Source organism: Onychostruthus taczanowskii, unplaced genomic scaffold (assembly GCF_017590055.1).
Source record: "Onychostruthus taczanowskii isolate IOZ18803 unplaced genomic scaffold, ASM1759005v1 scaffold53, whole genome shotgun sequence".
NCBI lineage: Eukaryota > Metazoa > Chordata > Aves > Passeriformes > Passeridae > Onychostruthus > Onychostruthus taczanowskii.
In genome coordinates, this window is record NW_024502902.1 from 4,950,841 (window position 1) to 4,963,835 (window position 12,995).

General features: G+C 39.6%; 1 protein-coding gene across 4 annotated transcripts in view; it reads left to right on the forward strand.

Annotated features, from left to right (window-relative positions):
• The window catches only part of LARGE1 (LARGE xylosyl- and glucuronyltransferase 1), a 272,087-nt gene that overhangs the window by 156,674 nt on the left and 102,418 nt on the right, over positions 1–12,995 (forward strand). For all 4 annotated transcript variants that reach the window (XM_041416690.1, XM_041416691.1, XM_041416689.1 and 1 more), the window contains one exon: positions 12,469–12,640. In XM_041416690.1, coding sequence (XP_041272624.1) covers positions 12,469–12,640 — 172 coding nt within the window. The remainder of the gene's footprint in view (positions 1–12,468; positions 12,641–12,995) is intronic.

Sequence of the window (12,995 nt, forward strand, 5' to 3'; positions counted from 1 at the left end):
GGGAGAGTTAATGGTCATCCTGTGCTCCAGCACAATTTCTTTCTTTGGCACCTGCAGGTAGAAAACTGGGAAGACATATAATGGCTATAGTTAGATGGTCTTAGCTCTTCATGGCTTTTCACTTGCTCACATGGACACCTCCCTGTCAAAGGGCATTTTATCAAAATGTTTAATGAGCCTTGCTTCTAGAATTACAAAGAACTGTATATGTATTTCCATGTCTGATTGATAAGCTGAAAAATATAGGAAACTGTTGCAGCGTGCTTTTATACTTTGTAATACTTTGTAATAGTTGGATTTTGTACCCCCTTATTCTCCCCAGATGATGTACCCCTTTTTGTACCCCCTTCCTCTACCTATGTAACCATTCTCCTGTGTTGAGATCATCCCCCAAATCCCCGCCCTGGCTCTCTGTCAGTCACTCAGCATCCCATCCCTTCTATCTAGATCTTTCGGTCAAAGCCGTCGAGTGATTAGCCGAAGCCAGGGGTCAGCCCCCCAAGGATGATGTTATACGCTATCCCAAATGTCCATCCCCTAAGGCTGTATCCCTGGAGGGTCTTTATTGGTCAGCAAATGTATCTACTGTCGGTTTCCTCCTCCCCTTTAAATGTAACCTCGAGACTCCTTTGTCTCGCTCAACTGCAAGGACTCCAAGAATATTCTTGATTCACAACCAGGGAACTGAAATGGTTAGATTTCCTCATTTGTAAATTATGTTGGCTTATTTGTGGTGTTGGCTTATTTCTGAGAAACAACTGAGATTCAGGGAAGTGTTGGGCAGCAGATCAGATGTGAGCTACTTCCCATGCAGCAGTTCACCAGGCAATGTAGGCACCAAGTATTCTGAAGGACTGGGGCTGAAATAGTCATTCTTGTGGAGAAAAATGATCTTCACCTTGTCTGGGCACATCTTTTTGTGTGACAAGTTTTCACAGCAGTGAAAATGACAAAGTCATGCTGTGTGCCAGGCACAGCACTAGCACATGCTGGAGTCACTCTTTTCATAGGTCTGAAACCATATCAGTCCAGGTAAGGGTGTCCAGGCTGATTTTGTCTCAGTACTTGCTTTAAAGGGCGGGGCTGGATATGTAATAACATTGTTAATGAAATGGTATTGACATCACCTTTTTTTGAGTCAACGTAGTATGAGAACATTTGGACTTCTAAATTGAGACATTTTGTTTCTGTTATGGAGTTGTCACTTTTCAGGTCAATCTGCAGTCCAACAAAGTTTCATTTTTTGAGATACATAGTAAGATTATTAATGAGATTCCACTGATAGTAATTTGACTTGAGTCATTTCTCTTAGTAGATCTACCTCTTTTCCAATCAAATTGTTTAATCCTGTGGAAGTTTCATTCTTTGAGCTTAAATTGATGGTGTCTAGGTCTCACCCTTTCAGAAACAAAGATGAAAACTGAACAGTATTTTGATCCCCTGTTAATTTTCCCATCTACTCCTTTACTTCAGATTCCACCCCTTTCACAGCTGAATGGATTCCACAGTTTTTAGCTGACACAGATGAAAGCCTATAAAATAGTTCAATCTGTAGTGTTTTAATTAGACATTTGGGACCTGTGTTCACCTGTCTGATTGCGCTTTTATCTGATGGTCTTTAGGGTGAAACTCCAAGATTACATGGAATTAGGGTGCCAAAGGTGGACTTAGCCCCCAGACACGTTTCAAAAAGTTGTAAGAGTTATATGCCTGCTACATGGACACTTCATTTAAACACTACTCATGCAAACTCACTGTTATCTGAAGTATTTGATGATATTTAACCAGAAGCAGGGCAATTAACTAGACTGATGTCATGAACTTCAGTGTTTCCTGCTTTTGAAGAAGCCCAGTTTTCCCAATGTCTTTATTTTCTTCAGATTGTTTCTCTAGTTAGTGCTGCATTGTTTGAGAGACAATGTAGCTCTTTCTAATAACAAAGAAAAAGAACACGTTTTCACCCTATTACATTCACTCCTTCTTGCACTAGGTTATTGTTAGTTTTGCTTGTTCATAATTGTAATACCTTTTATCTTTTATTATTCTTTTTATTCTAGATGTATTCCTGGAGCATTTTAGTCCCCAGGAGTTTTGATGTATTGTAATACTTAGCACTGGAGAAAAGAACGCTGTTTTATGTAATTTTTATTCCCATGAAATAATGATTGCTATATAAGAAATTCCATTCACCTGACCTCCACCTCTGCAGGGTGGAGGTTGATTTGTTTTCCTGGAAATTCTTTGATTTTGCTGAAAAAAAGAGACATAAGAGTTCTTTATGGGGTATAGCATTTATTCCACTAGTTGGATGTGTGTTCCTTTTTTTGGTGCAGCATTTTCAGCTGTTGAAGTTCTACTATTCTTGTTCTTTAGGCAGAAACAGTATAAGTTTAGGTCTGTGAGATGCCTGATAGTAGGTAGGGATTTTCTTTTGAATAGAAGAATGGATTCTTTTTCTCATAAGGATTTGCTATGTTTTGATTTTGTGTTAAGATATCAGCTGCCTTGTGGAAGCTGCATTCCCACATCCTTGCCACAAACCATCCTAGGACATCAGGAAAATTCTTCACGGAGAGGGTGGTTGGTCACTGGAACAGGCTCCCCAGGGTCATGTCACCAAGCTTGTGAACTCTGGTCACGACTCCAAGCCTGGCCATGGACAGACTGTTGTTAGTCATATGGTTTAGTTTTAGGTAGTCCTGTGAGGAGAAGGGAGTTGCACACTATGATTCTTATGGGTCCCATCTAACTTGAGATATTTTATGATTCTTTATTTTGCAACTCTGGCTGTCAAATACTGTTTTGTATTGATACAAACTGGATGGGAATCTTTTAGGCTTAAAAGGGTGGGAAGCCATTCCCTCAAAATTCTTGGTGTCTGGTTGGAAATGTTTTAGTGCATGATAGCTGGTATTTTACACCTGCAGTCTCTGCTCTCAGGTGTTACTTGGTTAGCAATAGTCACTGTAACTGTTCTGCAACCTTCTTTGATAATCCTTACAAAAGGATTTTTCAGTAGGCAAAGAATCCCACTTCAGATAAGTTTTGAGTTGCAGCTGTTGTCTATTCAACAAAACATGGTTATGCAGGACATGCTGTTGCATTTTATCCTGGATAGTGCATCTTGAAGACACCTGTGTGTTACCCTGACATCACGCAAAATACAGGTTGTGTGCTGCTGGGCTTTGACCCCAAGAGCTGCATGGAAATGTGCTAGAACATGGAATGGCTGCAGCTAATGTGTATGTACTTGCATAGTTACTGAAGTGAAAAAAGCTTCAGTACATCAGGCAGTGATAATATTTTCATGGATTTGTATCTTCCCTGATGAATTAGCACAAAGAGCTTGTTGATTGAGTTCACTGGCAATTAAAGTGGGCAATTGATCTTTCTTATCTTTCCATACAGATGAAGCGAGAAGGGCAGCCCTGAGTTTTCACCACTGGGCAAGTTCTTACCAGATCTACCTGTCAGTCAGCTTTTAGCAGAAAGCTCTGGCTTCCTGCCATTTTATCTGCTTCAGCTTGTTTGTCTCTTCTCACTCATTCACTGACAGGAAGAAAGAAAGAAAAAGGCTTTATCTTATCTTCTAGGGAAGATTTGTTCTCTTGCCTCTTCTGGAGAGGTGGGGCTGGGAGGCTGGTGTTTGGCTGGTTCTCACTGACCTCTTTCAGGATACTCAGACTCTTTTAGGTCCTCCACCCTTGACTGTTGCACTGAAAACAGCTGGGGTTAAGGCCAGAGGCCTCAAAGGAGCAAGAAACAGCACTAACTGAGACTGGCCAGACTTCTCCATTCTGTGGTCTCATTTTGCACAAATGAAGAAAGGAAAACAAAGATGGCATTCAGCATTTTGGAGATAGCAAGAAACAATGAAGAAATTTAGAAACTCTGAAATGAGAGTGAAGAAAAGGACTGAAATTGAAATTGGCCATCTGAGTTTATGGGGCTAAATAAGGTGGGAGAAAAGCCAGCTAAATACCTAAGGGGAGGGAGAGAGTCCTTAAAGATCCCAATAGCTGAATTGCCTTTTGGTCCTTTCTTTTCTGAAGAAGCTGTATGGCTGAATGTTTTGCTGCCTAAATGAGAGAGACCGAAAAAGAAACCCCACCTACATCATTTTTAGTTTATGTCTGCAGTTGTATCTGTGTAAAGCATTATAAGCTCTTGGCACCCTCATTTAATTTTGTTGTTAAGGAAGTTGTTTTGAAGAAGCATCCTTAAATCAGGTTTTTCCCACTTGTCTGCCCTTTGTGTGCATGTGTGTATTGGTGACAGATTTGGAAAGAAAATTAAAAAAAAAAAGAAAAAAACATCTTCAATATCAGTCAGACTGTGTTATGGACTTTGCTACAGAGATGAGAATTAATTTGCAGTTATTTTCCTTTGCTGTATGCTGATGCTGATTTTGGAGGTTTTGTTTGTTCTGCCTTTTTAATATCTAATATTCCTTTCCAGTTGTAGCTTGCTCCACAGTTTCTGCATTTGCTCTACATTATCCAGGACCCAGAGGTTCAAATAATCATCCATTTCTATCTCAACCTTTTTGCTCACTGTTATTTGCATCCAGACTTGTTGCATACGTGTGTGGAAGACACCATCTGTTTCTTAAAGTGAAAGATGAGGCAGAATCCTATTAAAGTCACCATTGCTTCTGTGATGAGCAAGAACAGCCAGAAAGGCCAGCAGAAATAGAAAAATTATTTTAGCAAAGTTGTATAAATTGCTTTCTCCTTAAAATTGTTTCTTAGAGCAAGATGTTATTATTATTTCTTAAAATACTCAGAAACAAGAAATTCTGAATCTAGAAAAGTTACCCAACTTTGCTGGATTTTTGGTTTCCTTGACAACCATTCATATAAATAGTAAGGACTTGTTATGGGGGGGAATATCAGTATAATCAAAACATGTGACTCACCCAGGAAAAAACTAAATTCAATGTGGAAATTACAAGTTATCCAGCAAACATTAATAGAAGGGTCTGGTTTTGTTCAAATAAGGCTCTTCTGTTAATGTTTGCTGGATGCCTGACAAGGATGGAGCAAAGGCAGTGATTTTTGAAGGTGAGATGCAAGGAGATTCCTTTTGGCATTCCTTCTGAGCAAACTATTGGTGGTGACAATAATCTTCCTCCTTTCAGGATCTCTGAAGACTTGGAATTTCTCAATCTAGATTCTTTCTTTTTTATTATTATTATTATGGTTATCTATAAAAAAAGAATGTGCTAAAAACAGGCATGAATTTTTACCCATATTTAAATGGTAACCTACTTGTCTCCTTCCTCCATGATTCAGTTAACCCAGTCTCTGCAACAAGGTGTTGATACTGCTCTCCTGGAAGCAAGAGAGTGAGAAAGGGGATCAGTCACATGTCCCTGCAAAGAGGTTAGGTATTGTGAGGTATAGTCAATGTAAAATGGGAAGGATTATCCTGGAACTAATCCTGTGCCCTGCTAGTGCTGCTGGAATTGTGACTCAAGTTTCAGGAATGTGGGAAGAGGTATGGCATATATTCACAGCAGGATGAAGTTCTCCCTGTGTGAAAAATAGTGATGAGAAAAACCATGCATAAAAAAAACTTCCTGTCCTGTGCCAGCAAATCAATATTGCTTGTTTACCCCCTCTTTTTATGTTTTATGTTACAAATCACAGAATATGATCATAATTAAAGTGGTGGAAGTATTTTCCTCCAGTTTAGAAGTGACATGAAAGCCCCAGTTCTGTTAGCTTTGTCTTAAATGATGGCCACATTATTTAAAAAAACAATATTTTACTACTTGTAGTGTTCATAGTAGCAGCAAAGCACTAAGCAAGTAATGAAAAAGCTGTGAAAACAAGTTGTCAGCTCTGTCTAGAAAGTTATGTAGCCAATCTGAAAAAATAACAATTGTTATTGTTACCTGATTCACACATCAGAATTTCAGGGTTGTTCCCCTTACCTAGGACATTTGTAAGGGCTGCCTGAAGCCAGCAGCTATGAAAGACTTGGGCTAGTGTTGCTTCACAGAGATCCATCCTGCTGGAAATTCTTTCACCATATAGATTGCACTGTTTTTCAGATCAGTGTCAGATACAATTCAGCTACAACATGTGCAGATTTAAAACACTCTGTGGTTTTGTTGTGTCCTGGAAGTTTTGCTCTGTTTGCCTTCTTTTAAGATTTCAAACCTAGTTTATCATCTGACTGATGCAATTTTCAAGGAAGATAGTGCCTATGTTGAAGTTGCTTAAGAGTGAGTAGATTCCAATTACTTCTGGATATCCATGTTTCCATTGAGACATTTATTACAGAACTTGATTCACATTTCTCTTTATTTTACTCAGTCTATTCTAGATGCCAGGTATTTTTAATGGTAAAACCTGGCATGAAAGCTCTGGGGAGGCAAAATCTACAGACTGCATTTTCTACTTCCCTCCACCTTTTCTATTTTCTTACTTCTTCTATTTGCTGCTGTCTGTTTCCCCAGCACAGGGAATCTGCAGCCAGTAGTCTAGATGGTGATGAAATTGGGTTCTGTTTGATCCCATTTATGAGCCCGCCTCTGAGGTGGGGGAGCAGGCATGCAAGTGGCACCTTGTGCCTCAGGGCTGCTGATTCTCAGCCTGGTGCATCACCCCAGCCAGCCTGACCTACAGGCTCCTGCAAGGCACTAACTTTTCTGGTGCTTTTGTGGAGTCAGCCAAGCAGCACGGGTGTCTTTGATTTGGAGTGGGGAAGGGGATACTATGTCATAGCTCTGGATTTTGATTGTTTTGGTTTTTTTTACTCCCAGGCATACCTAGGAAGTTGCAGTGAATGTAGTGACAAAATCAATATGGTATTGGAGGTTGCATTTTTCCAGGGTAAAGTGTTTAAGGACATGCTGCCAGGGAAAACACTTTATCAGCCAAAATTCTGTCTTACCATGCTGAACAAGGAGCACTTTTTGTTTCTCAGAGGGTTCTGTGGTGCTATGTATTCTGTGAGACAGTGGGAAATTTCATTAAGTAAATGGAAAAAAAAATACTATTTAACAGAGAAGAGGGTCTGATAAGAACCTCATGAAGTTCAACAAAAAGTGCAAAATTTTGTATATGGGAACAACCCGTGTACCCTGACATGCTGAGGGTTGCCATGCTGGAAAGCAGCTTGGCAGAAAGGAATCTGGTGGACACCAGGTGAAACAAGAGCCAGGAATTTGCCCTTGCAGCAATGACTGCATTAGACAAACACTGACAGCAGGTCAAGGGACATGACCCTTGCCTTCGACTCAGCGCTGGTGAGGCCACACCTGGAGAGCTGGGTCCAGGCTGAGTTCTGGGCATCTCAGCATGAGAGAGACATGAAAATAATGAAGAAGCCAGCCAAGGGCTACTAAGGTGATGAAGGGATTGAACCTCACGTGCAAAGAAAGGTGAGAGAACTGGGACTGGTCATCCGGAGAAGAGAAGGCTTGGAGGGAGATCGTATCACTGTACATAAATGCTTGGAGGGAGGGTGTGAAAAAGACAGAGCCAGGCTCTTGTCAGAGGTGCCTAATGACAGAACAAGAGGCAGTGGGCACAAAGTGAAATACAGGAGGAGCCCTCTGAACATCAGGAAATATTCTTTTACTGTGAGGGTAACCAAGCACTGGCTCAGGGTGCCCAATGAGACTGTGAAGTCCCCATCTTGGATATAGTCAAAAGCCATCTGGACGTGGTCCCGTGCCACTGGCGCTGGGTGGCTGTGCTTGTCAGGGGGAAGTTGGACCAAGTGAGTCCCAGAGGTACCTTGCAGGCTTGTTCTGTGATTTTGTGATGCTGTATTGAGCACAACCCATTCATCAGGAAAAGTCAGGATAGAATTTTTTTCTGGTAGGGCAGTAATCAGAAGTCTTTAATGGGGGAAATGCTTTTAGAAGGGAAACTTCTATTTATAGAAAAGAAATGCAGTCTTAAGTTTATGCAGTTGCTAGCTAAAAGTTTTGAGAGCTTTTTTAATGGTACTATTATATATCACCTTCCAATCCAAGAAGCATGTAGCAAATCAGGCTATTAGGCTTTCTGTCAGCCTCTAGTGCTTCAGAGAAAATGGTAAATGATAAGAGAAACATATACAGTCCTACAGTCCCATATAGCCGCAGTTTAGCTTTCCTCTGCTTTTGTGCTTGCTACTGTTTTGATGCTTCACTTTGTGTACATGTAAACAAGCACTAAGGTAGGACAGCAAATACATAATCTCTTTTCTTGTGCTTCATCTCACTGCTGTTTATTGTGATTTTAGTAATGTGGAAAAGAGTGAGTGCACAAAGTCATATTTGCAAACAAAGTGTCTTGATATGCAAGACTGATAACCTTTAAGAGCATGAGGTTTAAATAGAAATGTAATGATAATGGAATATAATGAATTGGGCTTTTACCAAATATGAAACTGTATCCTAATTTGATCTAATTCACAGATGACAAATCCACCGAAAGTTATCAATCAACAATAATACCACCAGCAGCTCCAAAATTTGGTGCAACTTGCTGCAGGATGGGAATATACGTGGGGAGCAGTATTGGTGTAGAATTTCCCCGGGTTTATATTCTTCAGTAGGCACCTGCCACCATCTACTATATGATGCCAGCTACTGAGCTCAGTGGGTGATTGATCTGGCACAATACAGACACTCCAAAGTTTTTTGTCCCTTTGTATTGGTCACTATCATTCTGTTCATGCTGGTACTGTTTTCCAGACTTGTTTCATGCTAAGTCTACAAGTCCAAGCCTCCATCCTTTTCAAAGCGGCTCAGGTGACCTGCCCTTGTACAGATACTTCACTTACATATGTGGAGCAGTCAGTATTCACCTGGGAAGCCTGGGCAAGTTTCCCCATCATCTGTTTGTGGGGAAAAAGAGCATATTAAAAAAATCATGCAGTTCCATAAAGAAGTACAGTGTAAGAGTCAAAGTCTGGCTGGATATATTTGTGGTGACTTGGTACAAGAATGGTGCTTTGTGATTGTAATGTGTGAGCAACCAGACTCAAGTGTTTTAGAAAATAAAAATACCTAAACACTTGTGAATGTAGTCACTATACAATTCATTCACAGAGAATGAGCCACCATTTCCCCCTCTCTCAGGCAAGGAAACAGGTAAACTTGACTTTAAGCTCTATGTATGAGACTTCTCTGTTAAAAAGGACACTTTTGGTAACTTAATGAGCATTTATACAGTGGTAGCAGCTGTGAGAAAGCTGAGTCAGGCTGTGCACAGCAACTGTGATTTGGTCAGCTTTTCCCAGAGATCCAGCACAGTTAGGGAAGACAACTTGCTGGTGAGGTATACCTGAACAGAGAGACTTGCTCCCACCTCTCTGCCATTTACCAGGTGATCAGTTACGTGCTGCATGCAGACTCATATGCTTGTGATTTTTATATTCAAATGATTTAGATATTTTAGTTTGTTTTCAGTCTTCAATTACGAAAAGAATAAAGATGGTTCTGATGAAAGACCTTTAGTGAGTAGATGCTATTTCACTTAACTTAAAAGAATCAGTGTCAGCACCAGCTAAATGCTTTCCTTTACTCTTTTCTCATGAACAAAAACACAGATCTTGAGAGCTAGAGATCCAAGGTGTGCTATTTCCGCTGAACTGGGAATCATACAAATGGCAAAGTATGTCACACTGTTTTGTTTCACTCTCTTTTACTAACTATTTTTTAACATTGCTGATGTATCTTCTAGGAATATTTTTCTCTGAAGGCAACTCTGATCTATCTTGTTAGCAGATGATTCACAAACATGCCATATATGGGCCATTTTGACTGTGCTAAACAAACAATATTGTATTCAAAGTTACAGAAAGTATTTAGGCAATATTTAGAGGAGTGGTTTTTTTGGCCAGAGGTCTCACTCTTCTTCTCAAAAGGCAGAGAGTCCCTTCCCCCTGCTCCCTGCAATGTTTTGACATGATACAGAATAACCTCCAGGTCGTGGCCAAAACTAGGACAAGGACAAAGCACTTTGACGCTGTGCCTGTGTATTTCTTCCCATAAGACTATGTAGTGAGCCAGAGTGAGCCTTCACAGAGCTCTTGTGTAGCATAAGGAGTTTTCCTTACCATGAATTTGGAACTGTTACATTATTCTTGAATAGCAAAGCCATCAAGAAATTATGCTGGGGGCTAATTAGGATCTCTGTGTCTGAGTCAACTCTGCATCACAGGAGAGGAACTGGGGATAAATTGGACTGATTGAGAGTCCAGGCTTCAACATATCCTCAAATCCAACACATGCGAGCCAACTGTGATGGACCATTTGAAACAGGGGCTGCCCCTTTCATTTTTAAAAGTGGTGCCTTCAGATATCAGGCTTCAGGATGGCAGGCTTTTGCCTTCTGTGTGCCAGATCAGAAGGAACTGCCAGACATGGGTTTCTTCCCTGCAGTGATACGTGGCAGTGGTGTTAGAAATTGGACATCCTGAGAGCAAAGAAAATAACTGCACTTTGAAGGTGATTTGCTTTTCCAGCCACCCTTTACCTTCCCTGCATGTGTCAGGCTATTCATGCAACATATGAACCCCTACCTTATTAAACTTATTTCCATAAGCACACTGGATGTTTTTCTGGAGAAATATTTCAGCTAATAAAATGAAGGACATGCCATCGAAAATTAGTAGCGTAGCAATGGGTAATTGCAAGCTCAAATCTGTAAAATGGGGAACACTTTTAACAAGAATATCAAGTGGCAGATTCAGAACAGTATGGTTTGCAGAAGCAAAGTAGGTAATGCTTTGTATGAATTAAATACACCATGGTGTGATGGTCCATTCCAAGAGCCACGATGTGGGAAAGCAAGGACCACAAATAAGTAGAGTTGTGAGGGTGTGAATTTGAAATTATCTCTGTTACAGAGAAGATATTTCTGGAGAACACTGAGTTTTCAATAAACCAACCAAAACTTCACACTTCAGTTTGCACTTTCTGTTTTTATTCTATGGAATCTGCTTTTTCTGCCTTTCCCCTGAAATTCTTGTCTTTCTCCTTAAAGGTTTGTTCTACTTCCCTCTGTCTTTTTAATGAACTTTGTAGTGGGAGAGTGCTCTGCCCTGGTACAGGAATCCTGAGAATACAGAGAAAAGTTGTGTGCCATTTAAAAGGGAATAGAGGAGGTCAGCTTACATCATCAGAGGCCTTGTTACTGTATGTTCAAAAAGAAGTATGCTCTAAGTACCTATTATTAGCCTTTCTTCAACCATACTTCCAACTTCCAAATGTAGGAACTCACTCTCTTACAGAAGGTTTTCTCTAAGGATTTTGAGGGAAGTGATATATATATATATTTTTTGTTGTTGTTGTTGTTGTTGTTTTTTTTGGTGTTTTTTTTTTTTTTTTTTTTTTTTTTGGTGCAAGTGTTGTATCATATAATAAATTCACAATGGCAGTGAATAGATACAAGATAGTTAACAGAATAAATCTCCTCCTCCATTTTATGAATACACTGAATTTCTGCTTACTTTCTCCAAAGCATAACATGCCAGGACAAATCCTGAAATCTGTCTCACTCAAATTTGTTGTGGACAAAATACTAGTTACTGAGAGCACAACACAAGGGAAAACTTAAAATCTGGGAATTGTAGTGCATACCCCTTAAAACAAACAAGGAGTTTCAGATAGGGAAATAGGCACTTCTCAAAAACTTCTAATATCCCACTCTAAGCAGAAACTTCTGAAATTTGAGTACTTGAGTCTCATAGAAAGAAAACTCAGCGCAGCTCATGGAATATCCCATTGTCAAGAGTACAATGCATTACGGAATTTAGTCTCCCAACTTTTATTTTAGAAGCTGTACAAATAGAGTTGAGCTCTTACTGAAGAAATGAAAATGTTTGAGTTTGCCACATTCAATACATAAAACCAAAAAATGTGGCTGAGAATTTTCTGTCACTTTCTCTACTTTTGAGCGTGTCTGTGGGACCTTGGTTTTAAGTTAAAGATGTAAGGCTTAAGGAAAATTTGCATTTGGAAGAACCAGTTTTTTTGCAATTTTCTGGCCCATTATTTCAAGTGATTGGCCTATTGAAATTCTGACCACCAAGTCTCTAAAAAATACAAGGAAAATATTATGCTTGCTACTTCTGCATCAGAGAAAATTTTGAGATAACAAGTTCTTTTTTGGTTGAAAATTAAAGTAATGTACAATACACCTGAAGTTTTAGACTAAAAATGTATTTCAGTTTTATAAGAACATGTGGATGTCTCAGAATGAATTCTACCAGACCAGAAAGGCTCAACTAATTTTAGTTATATTGTGTGAAGAGATTGCCTGAAAGAACTTTTTTTCCTAAGCTTTCAGAAACTTTAGTGTATTTCAGAGCTCCTGAAGTAAATTTAAATACAAGCTTTTAGATGACTTTCTTCCTCAGAGATCTTCCACTATGACAAGAAACTAATTTCAGGAAAATTTTCTCTTTCTAATAAAGATTATTTTTTTTCCTCTTTCCAACTTCCCATTTCCTGTCAAGTCTGAAGTGTCTTGGATCCCCAACAAACACTACTCTGGGATTTACGGGCTGATGAAGTTGGTTCTGACTAAGACTCTACCTTCCAATCTTGAGCGAGTCATTGTCCTCGACACAGACATTACATTTGCCACTGACATTGCTGAGCTATGGGCCGTCTTTCACAAGTTCAAAGGTATTTTAATGATTTTTTTACTGTCCTTATTTGAGGGGCGGGGGGAGAATGATGAGGGAAGCAATACAGTGTGGGTGAAAGGGCTAGCTGAGGTTAAATGTTTTCACTCTTTCAGTTTTTGGTGTTTGAATATAATTGTTCTCTTTGTGAGCTCTTTTCTCAATGATGTTCTGTATTGATTAATTGACAATACCGATTATCTATCGGTATTGTATCGGTATGTATCTAGTTTGGTTTATTGGTCTGATTATTTGGGGCAGGTGAGAGCCTGACAATACAGTAGATGATAAAGAATTACGTGCATGTTGTAGTTATGTACTGTTCAATACCTCTTGGAAGAACTTGGGTTTTATTT